The 16,282-nt window shown below is 38.3% G+C and overlaps 3 protein-coding genes and 1 long non-coding RNA gene across 4 annotated transcripts in view; all 4 read right to left on the bottom strand.

Moving 5' to 3' along the window:
• The window catches only part of LOC139976832 (uncharacterized), a 41,367-nt gene extending 39,289 nt beyond the window's left edge, over positions 1–2,078 (bottom strand). The window contains exon 1 of the long non-coding RNA XR_011796287.1: positions 1,460–2,078. This is a non-coding gene — a long non-coding RNA (uncharacterized lncRNA). The remainder of the gene's footprint in view (positions 1–1,459) is intronic.
• An 86-nt stretch (positions 2,079–2,164) lies between these two features.
• LOC139976830 (sepiapterin reductase-like) lies at positions 2,165–4,801 on the bottom strand. The gene is given in 2 exon segments (XM_071985647.1): positions 2,165–3,265; positions 4,528–4,801. A coding segment is annotated over 1 exon segment (813 nt). The 5' UTR covers positions 3,172–3,265; positions 4,528–4,801; the 3' UTR covers positions 2,165–2,358.
• A 2,089-nt stretch (positions 4,802–6,890) lies between these two features.
• LOC139977370 (sepiapterin reductase-like) lies at positions 6,891–7,706 on the bottom strand. Its single transcript, XM_071986670.1, has one exon. The coding sequence runs from the start codon at positions 7,704–7,706 to the stop codon at positions 6,891–6,893; it is 816 nt and encodes a 271-aa protein (XP_071842771.1).
• Positions 7,707–11,556: 3,850 nt separating this feature from the next.
• Positions 11,557–15,237, bottom strand: LOC139977309 (sepiapterin reductase-like). Its single transcript, XM_071986594.1, has 2 exons — positions 14,970–15,237; positions 11,557–13,709 (listed from the first exon to the last, which is right to left on the bottom strand). Exon 2 carries the CDS (start codon positions 13,680–13,682, stop codon positions 12,873–12,875), a length of 810 nt encoding a protein of 269 aa, XP_071842695.1. The 5' UTR covers positions 13,683–13,709; positions 14,970–15,237; the 3' UTR covers positions 11,557–12,872.
• Positions 15,238–16,282: the final 1,045 nt, after the last annotated feature.

Below are 16,282 nucleotides of genomic sequence, written 5' to 3'. Positions count from 1 at the left end.
TTTCAAATATGTTACATTGAATCTTTACACTTTTCCATTGATATATCACAGACTGTGTTTTTTTGTTATGGGACTCTGTAAAACTGGATCAAACCTAGCAATTTTGGACAAGGAATTTGCTCTTTTCGCAAAAACTCCTAAGTGCTCAAGTGACTGTACAGTAGGTCACCCTGTGAAGGCATTGTGGGACTTTGAGGAATACTTTTGATCAAGCTATTACTTCAGCACTATTAACACTACCCACATCATAACGTTAATATCAAAATGCCTAAATTACTTAGCCATGATTGCGTTGTTATTCTAAAATGAATACTCAATTGTTTACCTTCAGCCATGATTCATCCCATAGGTGCAGGGGGAAAAAACTCATGTTACAAAAAATTGTTGTACACTGCTACACTGAGGCCCTGTGTGACTTAGTTCTCTGAATCAGAACCAATGACACACCACTACTACTGTACGCACAGGGCTAAGTGATGCACACTAACACATACAGTATAGAGAATATTGTGGGGATGAATATTGTACTGAGACGGCAAACGTTTTCACATTTTTTACTTTTGTAACTCGTTTATGGAATCTATCAGGCCCTTTCTTTTACTGTAGTGTTCCGTTTGCTTGTGTATCTGTTTTTGTGGAGTTGTGATTTTCTGACTGCCTTATTTTATGGCAGAGAGATTGCGACATACCCAAAGATTTATATTTCGTGAAATGGTTCAAAATTGCATCGCACGAATGCAAGTTCTTTCATACCCCTAAATTGACACATCTGTCGATAAGCTTACTGTAGTGAAGGGCCTAAGTAAACATCCATTATCTTTGGATGCTGTTTGCTATGCTCTGAGCCTCTAGCCTCAGAAAGGTCAGGTCCCAGAGATTAGTGGTATTATATTGAGGTAATTTTGGTTATTTTTAGGGAGTAAGATTTCCAAAAGCCCCAAAACATGCACAAACACAATTTGATCAGCATATACCTGAAATGGATTCAAACTCATGAAATATTTAACTCTGCTTGGCTGCAAAAAGTTATGGTTGCCTGCTGTATAGTTGCTAGTACTAGCTACAGTACAGTAGTAGTAGGCTAGTATAGTAATAGTAGTACTAGCCTAGTAGGCCTAGTAATACTTGGAGGTGCGTCAATTATTAAGCCTTTACTTTAAAAGATCTGGAAGATCACCAGGCTGCAAAATGTGTAGGTTGACCAGTCTGTTACAAGTATATACTTTAATTTATTTATCACATTTTATATTCCGAGTATCAGCAAAGGCAGTAGCAGGCAGCTGTGATTTACCATAGCCAGTAATACTGATAGGCCCTAGGTCCAATTTAGGGCTAACGTTAGACCTAGGCTAGTCTACTCTAACTCTAACCATGGTCTTACTTTATTTGTGTTCAGCATGAAGGTATTTACTCTAAATGTTATTAATATATCCGGAACACTTTTAAGGAATTTACTTACAATGCATATACTCCACCAAAGTTCCAAAAGCCAACTTCAAATGGGAAACGTTTACGGTAACCTGCGGCACTTTCCTTTGTAGACTACATGGCTAGGCCCACATAAAGTAACGTTGAATGTAGGCTATTGGGATAGCAACGATACGATCCGATCGACTGCCCTACCACCGAACACAGAAAGAACTGCTTATGTGTGGGGGCGTTGTTTCGTTACGTGTAAATTTGCCAGTTAAAATAGAAACTCTTATTTTCTTAAATATCCCAAATTAATGGAAGAAAAAGTACAAACACGAAGATTTCAGTGTAATTAGAGGAACCTGTAAGTTTCGGAACTATATATAGCCGCATTTGGTCAAAATCGAGGTGTAAAGTTGGGATCAACATATATACCATGTTCGTAATTCTGTTATATACCCTTCGGAATTACCTCCACTTTTGAGGGGAAATTTTACCCTTTAAATGAACGATTTTTTTTTTGTAACTTCGGAATTGAAAAGTTCATGAGGTTTTCTCTTAACTCGAAATAATTATTCCTCAAAGGAAGTGAAATTGATTGAACAAGAAGACCCTAGACTTAGGTTTACCTGGTGTCAGGTAAACCTATCCCCGAGGTAAACCAAAGTCCCAGCTATCATGCATTGAAGTAAACAAAAATACCAATGTGTATATATATATATATATATATATATATATATATATATATATATATATATATATATATATATATATATATACGCAATATTTGGCAAACTAGACAAGGCAACAGGAAAATGATTTCAAAATATTTTCCTATAGTAAATATGGCGCCTTTGGATGAAATGTGGTACATACAATAATAGGTTATTGATAAAGAAATTGAGAAACACAACAAATATATCGAAGCCAAGTAAAAATAAAGTATTAATAGTCAACCTCCATCCCTAATACGTCATAAGCTCGTACAATGGAAGCATTCTCATATTTATCTTCCTCTAAAGCTTGTACTAAAGCTCCAGCCGATTGTTCGGGTTTCAGAAAATAAGTCTGCTTTGCAATCATTTTGACGGTCGATTCTACTTCCCTATCGGCACTGGTAAAGGTCTCTCTGTACATATCTGTGTCCACAGCTCCTGGGTCATAGCTAATGATACGTACTTCCGGTTCCTCGAGTGCCATGACCCGGAAGAACATGTCTCGTCCTGCTTTGACCATACAGTAGGTGTGCATGGTCTTGTAAGGTATAGTCCCGTTGTCTGAACTGACCTGAACTATTGTCTTCCGAAGACTGTCTTTCCCATGGCCAAATGCCTTGAAGAATCTCGATGTTAAGACAATCGGACCGGATAAGTTGAGACGGCAAAAGCCTTACAGGAAGTTCATGTCGTCTAACTCCCGTGCATATTTCGTCATGTCGCCGACAGAAGCGGCGTTGTTGACTAAAATGGCGTGCGAAAATCGAGAAACATCACCGAGATTCTCGAAAATGTCTCGATTTGATTTCTCGACGCCTTCGTCGGTTGACAAGTCTGCAGAGATGCATCTGATATCAACATCTGCCCCGACTGCTGCTCGGATTTTTTGAGCAGTCTCTTCCAAAGCCTGTTTATTCCTCGCTATTAAATAGAACGACGACTTCGGATCAGCTTTTTGGGCCAGTTGTATCGCTACTTCTCTTCCGATTCCTTTACTCGCTCCAGTGACAATGCACACGGTTGGGACATTAAGATTTGCCATTTTCGCAAAAAGCAATTAAGTATATGCTGCTGGGCTTTCGAATGTTGCCTCACTGAACTGGATGTTGTACTGTTGGAGGTGTCTATGTCAAAACCTGCATGTAAAGGACAGATATCATGTTGGAAGCAACCGTAAGGTATTCAGAAGGGAAGACATAGCATTCTTTGAATTCAAACATTTAAGGAATCCACGAGGACAGGAAATAAAAGTAATATGTCTAGAAATATATATATAGGCCTACATAGGTCAGGAAGACAGTTTGTCTTTTCTTCAAATTCATATACAATCTACAATCTACAATGATATATGATTGGCAGAACCGCGTACAAGACCTTTGAGTAAACACGAGTATACCTTTCGTTTGTTGTTTACTTTAATTTTTCTCAATAGGCCTACGAGAATGAGTATTAAAACAAACAGTGCACACAATTGAGCATCATACTACAAACGGAGCTGTATTTAGCCTAAAAAAAGTATAGATCCGCACATTAGTAATTCAGAATACATTAAACTTCAGCAAACATGAATTCACTATAGTCTGATCTTAATTGTTCACTAGGAGGAAGACACATGCAGGGAGGACTGGTGCACCATGACGTCAACGTTGCTATTTCGTGATGTAATCTTGCTCCAACCCATTCTCACCAGGGAGTTATTATAACAACTCTCTCTTCTCTCATACTAGATTGTGTATCCTTGTTTACTTATCCCTCAGTTACGCTCTTTACGCTACAAAAGTTATTTATAAAACTCCTAAAAAGTTCGTCCTCATCTTGTTTGCTTCGCCCCCCCCCCCACTCATCCTTCCCCCGTCTTTTTATATTTTTATATAAATTTTGCTTGTCCATGCGTCAATGTCAAAGATGCCAAATGTACACATCCCAAATGGGATTAAATTGCTTAACTGAGTGAAGACCACAAACGATATTTGTTTTGTATTAAAGTGTATTCAGCTGTCTCAGTACAACAAAAGCGATCCACTTTCCCACGGATAGTTGACAAGTCTGAATGTCAAGTCTGAATGATAACAGTACAGCTTTGTACATTGGTAACACGGTCACTGCAAATATATAACATCATGTAGTGTATAAGAGCGGCATATACGACAATATGTTCACCATGCACCTTTATTACAATGCTGTCGTAGATGTGTCAAATGAAGCACATAGTGTATATACGTCCACTGTTACATTATATATAGTGTATTCAAACTGACATTGTTCGATGCTATGGACCTTTCAGAATACCAGTCTATGTTTTTTCTTTTCTGAAAACAGTTATTTAGTTTAGAGCTAATGATATGCTTTAAACGCAAACATATCAGTCTCTGTCGGTAATATTCGAGTATATCCTTACCTTTCAATAGCCCTCACTGAATGATCTTTTCTTACTAATTATGTTCCGTCTTTCAAGTTCTATAGCTGCATATGTCTTCTTCGTTGTTGAAACGTTCACAATCTGTGAGTGTAATTTTAATTACACAGGACTGGCGATGCATATACTTTGACCTTGTTATCGGGTCGATCCATCCTCTCATCGAACAATGGATCGATGCCAGACGAGTCGTCACCGAGCTTCCGATATAAGCTGTATGTGTTACATGCGTATTGTTAATGGTAGACGGTGAAATTCATGTCTATAGTGCTAGCCAACAATCATACAATGTTTGCAATGGATGACTTTGATTGAGTATGGTTTCGTGTTTCATTTAATAATAACATACAATATAGTACGCGAATCCACTGAAGTGTAAATCAATTGTGTACATTGTGATATCATATCGTAATATTTTTAATCTGGAGCTTATACGCGAACAATATTCATTCACCAAAATAGAAAACAAAATGCTAGAGTTTTCAGATAATGGTCACCCATCCAGACGTTAACATACCTGCATAATAAAATAAGAAAGCCGAGAGGCTTTAATTCCTTGCTACATTCCATAAGAGAAGGGGTCTTGTAATATTAAGGTGGATGCACATACCATTTAAGAAGTTCATTCAAGTTTTACATTTTAGAGATCCCCAAATCAGCTATGAAGTTCATCTATGCTATAAAGTTATCATGTTTACCAAACTTTCAAACGGCTTACATCTTTGTTCACTTCAATGACCTTTGACATCTAAGAGCAACTATGAAGTTCATTCAAGCTTCACCTATTACAAACTTTTCAGACTTGACCAATGGGGACCTCCAGTGACCTTTGAACTCTGCGCAATTCAGCAGAGGTTTTCCTCACTAAGTTGCATCCATATACCAAGTATGAAGTGCTTCCAAGCTTTGATGTGGAAATTAGAAGAGTTAATAAGATTTTCATACTTCGACTTCTTTGACCTCAAATGGCATTTGACCTCTACGAAAAACAATAGTGTTCCTGCACACGCACACACACACACGCCATCACCATTGCATAATATTCCGTTTGCATTCGGCGTTGAATCAAACTTGGGTAGGACCATACCGTGGCCTTGAAGGGACATTTCCATATTGAGACAGTTTCATTCCGATACTTCAACCTTTTCCAATCGGGTTGTCGATGTTTCGACTTTGGTTTCGAGAATGAAAAAGTCGAAACATCGAAAGGAAAGAATCGAAATCTCGAAACGTAACTTCAGTGTCAGGGTTTATTGTTAAGACCAAAGCTATTTTCGTAGTAGTATCCATATAAATACAAGTCAGTACCATTGTAAACATGTACGTTAATGTAAGTTTCGTTGCTGGGTTGGGTTAAGCACGCCAGACGAGATGGGACAAGAGTCCCGGACCCACTGGCCCATAAAGGATATATGTCATAATATTTGCTTGGTATACTATTATTGATCTCTTATACTAACATTGATCTCTTACTTACATTGATATAGGGTTAGGATAATCATGTGTTAGTACGTATGAATGCGAGAATGAAACAGAGTTACATCACTATGTGATATATACAGCTTTGCATACGTAGTAGCTCCTATTACAATATTTTAATACTTAATTTACAGTTTCTCTCGTTTCAGAAACAACCATATAGCCGAACGGAGTTGGTTCCATGTTGCGTAGACAGCAAAGAGCTGCTGCTATGTTCGACTATGTTTTTAACCAAAAATCACCAATAAAGCAAGTTTTGAATGGTAAACTTTTGCTTGAACAAGCGAACAAATAAAGACTGACTTTCCTTATTGTTTTATGTGTATGGCAATGACAATGGAATAAAGGTGTTATCCTCAAATTACATTCCACTATGCAGCTTTTAAATTTAGGGTCAGCGCATTACGCTGATAATTTATTCAAACTATAAAGACCATGCAGTAGCAAGATTATTTTCAAATAATTTTGTCTTAACATCTTTGCTCGTACGAGGTGTTTGGAATACAGTGACGTCATGAGGTCATAACTCAAGATGATTGGACCGTTATATTGAGACACGATGCCACAGAACTGCATCAAGAGATAAGTATAAGAAAATGAAACAACACTAAGTCTAATGATTTTTTTTCCTACAAATTTTATTTTATTCATGCCAGTCTGCCTGTAGTTATCACCGTTCTCATTATTACCAATAATACCTAGAACCAACCATGATTGTTTTTTTTTTTATTATCAGTATAATACTTCATTTATTACATCCATATTTCAGAAGATATGCAACATTTTGTCCTACCAAATTCCCCTAAACCGAATATAGACAACATAACTTTTGTGCTTTACATGCCCGTTTTACCGCAATATTCTCGTCATTTTGTTATATCTATGTCCATGACGTCATAACTCAATACGGTAGCACCGCTTTCAAATTTATCCTCTTCAACTGCTGTAAGCATGGCACCAGCTGATTCTTCCGGCTTTAAAAAGTAAGATTGCTCTGAAAGAAAAATCCTTGACGCTCTAAAATCGGCATCGACACTCCCTTGTAGACCACTAAACATCTCCGTATTGACAAATCCCGGGTTAAAATTCATCACTTTCACCTGCGGTTCCTCTAGCGCCACCACGCGGAAGTACATGTCGCGCGCCGCCTTACCCATGCCATACAAATGCATCGTCTTTTGCGGAAGCACACCAGATCGCGATGTTAACTGAACGACTGTTTTTCGTAGCCCAGAATTTTCACCGAAGAGTTGTAGGAACAGTGACGTTAGAACGATTGGGGAAGTGATACTTAAAAGACAGTAGTTTTGTATGTCCCCGGCATCGCTGACCTCACGTGAATACTTGCCCAGCGGGCCGAGTGTAGCAGCATTGTGAACCAAGATTGCATGAGAAAAATCTAACTTCCTCTTTCTCAAATCTCCAAATAAATTATCCGTTAACTTTGTTACACTTTTCTCATTTGATAAGTCTGATGATATGCACGTAATGTCGATGTTATTATTCACTTCCTTTGAGATCACGTGTGCCGTCTCCTCCAATCCTTGCTTCGATCTGGCTGTCAGATACAATGATGAGCTTGGACCAATTCTTTTCGCCAGTTGTAAAGCAATCGCACGACCAATGCCTCTACTGGCTCCCGTGACGATAGCTAGTGTCGGGACCCTTAGTGATAATGGCATCTTCAAGGATCACCTTCATATGAACAAAAAAAAACAAAAAAAAAACAGAAAGACAAAAAAAAACAAAACAGAAAGACAAAAAAAAACGCATTAGCTTTCGATGACGAAATTAGTTTTTTTACTTTTTCGAATCAGATCAGATACCTCAAGACTCCAGTCTTGAGAAACAACGCTTACAAGGTTTCCACTCTTTTGACATAACTTGACCTCAATGAACTTTATCCTCCAATCCAAATGAAAGACGTTTTCAAATGAATAATAACATGCACTAAAACTTACAGACCTCGCCGGCTGAGTGTGGGTATGGGACATTTACAAACAAAGTATGATAACCAAGACTTGTTGCCATCTTAAAATGTCCCTTACAAGTTGTTCATATTTAGATCTCCACTGAATGCAAGTTACAGTGTCATTATTTTTGTCTACGAAATTCTTATCACTTTGAACTCGCAAAGGGATAAATAATATGTTAGTAGCACCTGGGAGCACGCTATACAAATGGGCCCCCATGGTTGTTGGTACGTTTTCCTACAGTGAAGAGAGAGCCTCTCAGATCATATATAATTCGAGCCATCTTCAGAGCACTTTCCCTGCTTCTTTTCCCCTCCACAGTCCACACCCTTGTAGAACAACAGCCCTTCTTCTACACTGACCCATTTTCTTGTATTAAAAATGTGTGCGGAGTGTGTTTCGTCATTGTCAAACACGCCAATTATACACTACTCCGTTAAGATTTCCATATAAATCCCGTTCAGTATAAGCATGTTGTCAAATTTAGGTGTGTGCGTTGTTTACATGTATATTTTACTAACGTTATCATGGCCTGATCATAGAGCAGAATATAAGAACTTATAACCTGCTCTATGTGACCGAGCAACTTGAAATGTCGAGGACCACAAGTATTAGGTACACTGCAAGCAGCCATATAGCGTATACATGCACACATTTCAACATCGGCTATTGACATTTCATACCATACTCCATAGTATTTACCTTTGCACAACGAACTGACTTCAATAACTAACGACTTATTGCTACAAACCTCGCCTCTTCAAAGCTCCTTAGCAATGTCAGTTGTCAACATCGGACGCTCCGTTTGAATGTTTTAGATGTGTAATTAATTCAACAACAGAAATACTTGGTTAACACTTTCCACGGAGTAATGTACATGGCTACAGGAGTTCACATACCTGTACGTTGTGGTTGATACGTGGTCGGATTGCATGTACTAGGCCTACGTATATTATTGTATACCACACTATGAATGACATTGACCTTTACAATTGCTAGTGTTGACATTGCCGTAAGACTGTATCCGCAACGCCGCTATTCATGGAACGCCGTTTGTAGATTGCTGTTTGCTTCATTGAAGCTGAAACATACGCCGATTCTTGCAAGCTTTGAGACTTGAAGGAGGGAACACATGTATACCAGTGAATTGCTCCTTTGGTCCTTCAACTTGAAATCAGATTTAATTTTCATACCAATGATTCAACTTTAATTTTGGTTTCAATTGTACAGTTAGAGTTGTATTTCTTTATTGTCTTTAACATATTTCTTTAAAATAAAGAAAGGCTATGTTCAGTCCGGCAATGTGAGACCGGTTCTAATCATAATTGGATTCCACTCTCGTTCTAAACGGTACATAACTTTAAAACTTCATTTTTAAACTGCTAAGCATACCCAATGTGTTCTTAAAGTCACTTGGAGAGTCCCATATAAACTTCTACATCCGATTCAAACTATATGAGTCCCCCAAATATAAAGTATTTATTGTTAGCGAATTCGTTAGAACTAAAGCATGACTGTATGCACATCATTCATTTTGATATGATCCAGACGGCTACATATACGAATGCTACCTTTTTCAGAAATGAACATTTTAACATCAATGACCTGTTTTGAGGAGGTTTTTCTCTTATGGCCTATAATAGTATGAAACTAGAGATGGACTTGAAATTCAGAAAACTTATTGCCACTTCTTCAACGGAAATTTTATGTGTTGATCTTTATTTATTTACTATATCTGTTATACCACTTGCTACACATTCTTCATTTTCTTTCTTACGGCTTGGCTTGTCTATAAAATGTGGTATACTTCTGTGTCACTTGTCAGATTCAAAGCACCAGGGGTGCACTCTGTACAATCATAACACTTAGGTGATACGCCCTCATTGACACAGTGATACAAGCCAGTTTATACGCATTCACACACCAGAAGAATCACTGTGGTCGAGTGGTACGGACTTCGGTCTGTGACACAAAATCCGGGGTTCGAGATTAGCGGAACACTAATATTTGTCTACTGTAGTCTACAGGAGTTGTCTAATGATCGCTCAACGCGTGAAACTCTGAGTAACAACTGTTCTATTTCATCTCATTTATTCAGATTGTTCATGCAAATATGGTACAGAGCTGTTTTGTATTAAGTAGTCTTATATACAACTTGAAGTCCTTATACAATGCAGGGGCGTATCCAGGAATTTCTAACCCGGGGGGCGTGAATTACTATCTAAGCGGACCGCCAACATCGGTTGGCGCGGAGTGTACAAGAACATTTCTGGTTTTGATACCCCCCAGATCACCGGAAATGGCACTTCTCGGGCTTGAAAATTACGAACCAGATGTACACTTTTGCCTGAGAACCAAGTATTTCCCAATAGTTTTTTTTTTTCCATCCATAACCTTTTTGAAGATTTCCACCAGTCACACATTATGTTCGACCCCATTGCATGTCCTGTGGAACATTCATTGCTTTTGTAGGGGTTCTACGTCACGGCCCACAATATCCGAAAGCCCCACTTTTCAATGTTTAAAGCCCATTATTTGTTCACATTTCACATTCACATTTCTCGTGAATGAAATCACTTCAAAACAATTCATAATGTTGCACAAAATTCAATCTATGGAAAAACAATATAGAAAAACCTCCTTCAACCCCTAACAGACAGGTCAAAATTGCACTAATAGAGGGAAGTATGATGAAGAATGTTGGTCAGGAAATTTTCAGTTAATTTATTGGTGTACAAATATTAAAACCTCTTATTACCGCTATTATATGAAACTTCGTTGAAGGAAATGAAAAATACCAGATATTTCCGATATCAGATATTTCGAAAACGAAATATGCTGAGAATTTTTCGGGTACCTACTGAAAGAAAAATATATAGCAATGATGTAGCTTAAGGAAATGAATAGTTTAAAAATTATCTCCTTGGTAATTAAAATAAAGTTCTAAGCTTGGCTGACTAATTCGCCATTACTGCTGTAAAAGAGAGTTTTGACATAAGACATTTCGTTGTTTACATTAGCATCCGGCGGTATACTGCGCAACTTTCACGGACCGTACGGCACACGATGCCACGGAATGTAATAACCGATGCTTGCTTATATGATATTGATATTCACATGCTGAACGCGCGCGAAGCGCGCAAACAGTTTTGGTTATATTTTTCGGGCAAGTCGTTACAGCCCCCAAATCCAATTGGGCTCCCTACGCCTTTGACTACACACATGTTGTTCATCCTGGAACATGCATTTTCATGCTCACTGCTATGCTCACTGATATCTGCTCTTTGCTTTACAAATTCGAACAGGCGTGTAGCGAGTAATTTGCCAAGGGAGGGGCGAAGCCTGTAGGCAAACTATCTAAACGTAGCGCCACCATGAGTTGGCGCGAAGCGTGCAAGAAAATTTTGGCCGAAAATGCCTCCCAGATTGCTGGAAATGACACTTCCCAGGCCTTGTAAGTTGGAAAAATGGAACGTCAAAAATGGAGTTGTCGGTGTATGGGGTAGGGTGAGGCGCACGTCCCCTTCGTAAACCTCGATCTGTCACTGGCTACCCTGTGTATATAATAGGGATCAGCGCTGTAATTATGACTGTTCCTCTTTCTTTTCCCGAGGTCTTGGCGTTTATCTTCTACTCCCTCTTTTTCTCCTTTTTCTCTCTTTCTTCTTTTTCTTTTCCCTTCCTTCCTCTCCTCCTTTTCTTTTCCCCCTCTTTTTACCTTTTTTCTTCTCTTTTTTTTCTCTCCTCTTTTCCTTACCCGGGGGGCGCGCGCCCCCAACGCCCCCCCTGGATACGCGCCTGCAATGCATCCTTATTTGAATGTTTCCTTGAAACGTAAAAAACGTGGCGAGTCATTATTTTTATTCAAAATATAATGTTCAACGTCTAACGAAAATTTCAAACTTATGAACGAAAATTGAAGCACTCGGGTATTTTGTTATTTTGTTTACAATTGAAGATAAAGTACTTTGCATGAAGTAAAAGGAAGTTGATATGATGCGAGATATCATGAAGGTGTTCAATGGTGACATGAAATTGTTCCTTAACAAGAAGATTAGAAGTATTTTGTCCAAACCTCGTTTACACATGGACATAACCAGAAAAGATGATAAAATGTGGAAACTTATTTTATTACTTGGCATTCAAGACGGTCAAGAGTATATATTTGGTAACACAATCCAAATACAAATTTTCCATTTCACAAGTGATCTGTGAGTTCGTTTGAAACGCATCAGAGTTGCAGGTGACTGCCATTGTTTGAATTCCAGTGCTGAGGATTATTATTGGCGTTTCTTTGGTGCCAACTGTCCAATGCCATTTAAAATATAGACAATTGAAATGTAAAACCATGATATAATTTGACTTCACTATCGATATCCATGAGGAGAGTTATAATATAATATAATCCACACGTGTTTGCCAGTTCAATACAAAAACTGAAATCTAATTTGGATGAATATATGACTTAACATTTTATGAGTACATGGGCAAAGAAATACTGGCTGGGAAGTTATGAACAATCTTGAAAGAGAGCAAAAATTCCCGTAAGGTGGATAAAATTATACATTTGTTGTTAATTTAACATACTTAACATTCTTTAGTCCATGTCATATTTACAATGTATGAACATTAGTCAGTACTTTCAATTCTAATACTTACACTTTTGAAATATAAGGTAACCTGAATATCAGTTGTTATGATCATTGATTTTATTGATTTTTTATTGATTTGATATCACACATGTATCATTGATTGCGACAATTAAGTCTGCGTCATAATTAGAATTAGATAAACAATAGATAAAAGGAATATGAACTACAGCATTTTATGTCGACTCTAAACGCTACATTTTCGAGCAAAGACTTCAAATGTAGATCAATCAACCTTCATTCCTAATTCGTCATACGCTCGTACCACGGTAGCATTCTCATACTTATCTTCCTCTAAAGCCTTGACCAAAGCTCCAGCGGATTGTTCCGGTTTTAGAAAGTACGTTTGTTTCGAAATATCACCAACAGTTGACACCAAATCTTTATCGGGACTGGATAATGTTTGCTTAAACATATCTGTGTCCACAGCTCCTGGGTCATAACTCAGAATACGTACTTCCGGTTCTTCGAGTGCCATGACCCGGAAGAACATGTCACGACCTGCCTTGGCCATGCAATATACGTGCATGGTCTTGTACGGTGTAGTGCCATTGTCTGATGTCAACTGAACGACTGTTTTTCGAAGACTATCTTTTCCGTGACCGAATACTTTGAAGAATGCTGACGTTAGAGAAATCGGACCGGACATATTCAGCAAGCAAAACTTTTGTAAGGAGTCAACGTCGTCCAATTCTCGTGCGTATTTGGAAGTGTCACCCAGCGAAGCAGCGTTGTGGACTAAAATGGCGTGAGAAAACGTTGAGATATCCTTCACATTGTCGAAAATTTCTTGATTAGCATTCGTGACACTTTCGACGTTTGATAGGTCTGCAGCTACACATCTGACCTGCACACTGCCATCCACTCTTTCTCGTATCTTGTCAGCGGTGTCTTCTAGCGCTTGCTGGTTTCTCGCTACCAACTGTACGGACGAATTTGGACCTAACTTCTGTGCTAACTGTATAGCAATTTCTTTTCCAATACCTCGACTTGCTCCGGTAACAACGCAAAATGTGGTCACTTTTAGATCAGCCATTTCTGGTCACGGTGTTCAAGATTTCTCCTAAAGTATGTACAAACAAAAAATACTGCTATCAGAGCAGCTGGCTCAGATTGGTATGTTTCTTGATGCTCTATGTGAGAAATATTGTAAGCAACGGGGGCAAAAAGGAGCAAAAGAGCTAGTTTGCCTACATGTGCGATTGTCCGAACATGTTAAAATGCGATACTTTCAAAACTCATGTAAGTCCGTTACTTTTATAAATAAATGTTAACACAATTGTATCTGCATTTCCCATTTCCAAAGTGTAGGAAGACCTCAAATGACCTACAACCTCAAACGAACACAATATAGGTTTTATCGGCTTGGTTAATAGCTGCACTCCACACTAATTATGACATACATCCAAGATTCTGTTCTTGAGATATCGTGTCTACAATGGTTTTATACATTTTAACCTCTAATGACCTCATATGACCTTTTAACGCTTTATAATATACACCCTATCGTCTATTCGACATGACCTGTGACCTAAATCGATCTTTAGCGGGAATGATTATGTATGGAACTTATGTCAAAACAAAATTGCGACAAAAATAATTAATGCAACATACGCCGGTACGCAGTATAACACCATTGAAATTGTCAATGTTCATTTTAGGATAAATAGAATACGTTACATTAAATATATTTAGATTATGATCAATGTATCCATTTGATGCAATACGTCAAATTGCTACCATCTCAGAGAGAAAGTTAAATGAAGAGTTATCAGAAAGTAGTTTAACTGCGGAATACCTGAGTTATGAGTAATTCGTCATTATTTGCAAATGTTGCAGTGCATGGTTAAATTCTACAGTTTGATAATTTAGCCAGCTGCTCTGTTGAGTTGCAGCTTGATCAGTTCAACTTTTTTTTCGTAGAAAACGTGCTGACATAATAAATATTGTCTAGTGCCATCTGTTAACCTTGAACAGTTACAACTTACAAGGTTCCAAAACGACTTCATACTGTACACAAAAACATATACATTCTTCTCATTGTTCGTTAATTAAGCCTTTAACATATGTGCTTCATCGAGTACGGGTCTAAATCTGCGATCTGCATATGAAGCAGCGAATTGAACATGACATCAGGTATATAACGCAGAGTCATATAGACATTGCTTATAATATACTAGCGTGTAAGTACATACTATTAATGCAGGCTATAACTAGCTTAGTGTAGTTTATCGCAACATGAAACACAAGACTATGGCCTACCAAGAATAGCCTTATTACAGATATAGACATGATATAATATAGGGGTAGTTTACATGCATACCTGATACAACACAGTTTGGTCAATACGTTAGTTACGGCCGGTCTTCGGACAAACCAGTCTCTCTATAGGTATGTATAACCACCGACGCGTGCCTTTTGGTTGTGTGCAAGATGATAACATCAATTGAATACAGCCTATTGAACTTTAAAATCCGCGGTAGTATAACTCGTTAGTGTGAACCAGTCTCAGATTTGCAATCAGATAATTGCAGAGAGACATATGCACGTTATGCACGTATGAAAGCTGTAAGTGACCTTTGTTTGCAGGTAAACATAATCAAGGGGTATTTTATGTACTATTGATAGGCATATGGTGAGCTAATCGCTGCTGGTATCCACACAGGGGACACGATCTGAGGTCACGAACGGATCATTGCTGGAGTTTGTCAATAGAAGCAAAGTCTTATTTGTATTTCGACTTTTGAACAGCGTGTACAATGCATTTATAATGGTTATCTTTCAAATACCATCTTGAAGTTATAATCGCTTATATTTCACACTTGAGCTGCAGTGGCGGCGCCAAGGGGTGCGTTGTGGGGGGGGGGGGCGGGGGATTTGCCCACCGTATATGCTAAGCCCCATCACATGGTTGCCCTCGATCCCTCGCCCTCTGCCTGTGGCTATGATAGGTCTAAGTATACTGGATTAATGGAAATGGTTAGTTAGACCACGCCAGTCATTATTCACACAAATACTATATTTTTCAGTGGTTTTTTTTTAACTACGTTGTAATCACTATTATAAATATAATTGTATGGAAAAGGGGCGACAAATTGAAGGTTGCCCACCCAATAAATTAATAAAAGTTTAACAAATATAACAATAAGAAGAATGGAGGCGGACTTATTGAACGACTGTATCCACGTTCGAAGATCGTTCCTGGTGCAAGTATGGTAAAGGCGGCAACATTTCTTCAAATGATAGTATGGTATCAGTAAAATAAATGCATTTGCGTGATACCTCGCAAATTTAAAACGACCTGATGTTATAGTGGAGGGTACAAGGCCATGCCATCACCATCATTGGCGATCTGTTCTGATGCATGTAGACAAAAGTGTTGAGGCAACAAAGCAAGAGATATCTGTTAACATACAAGTTAACATTGAAACATCAAAATTGGTTAACGCCCTCAGTATAAGAGAGATTACATGATTGGATTGACTATATAACGACAATACGGGAGTGCTCCATGTGATACGGAATGGATTTTGTTCCAAGAATCAACTTTAACTACTTACGACAGTTTCTAAATAAAAGACCAAACATGGACGTGGAGGTGATTTGAGTATTGGTGGTGGTGGGGGAAAAAGGAAA

This window comes from Apostichopus japonicus, chromosome 12 (genome assembly GCF_037975245.1).
Source record: "Apostichopus japonicus isolate 1M-3 chromosome 12, ASM3797524v1, whole genome shotgun sequence".
Lineage (NCBI taxonomy): Eukaryota > Metazoa > Echinodermata > Holothuroidea > Aspidochirotida > Stichopodidae > Apostichopus > Apostichopus japonicus.
This window is presented reverse-complemented; position numbering and strand designations above follow the sequence as displayed.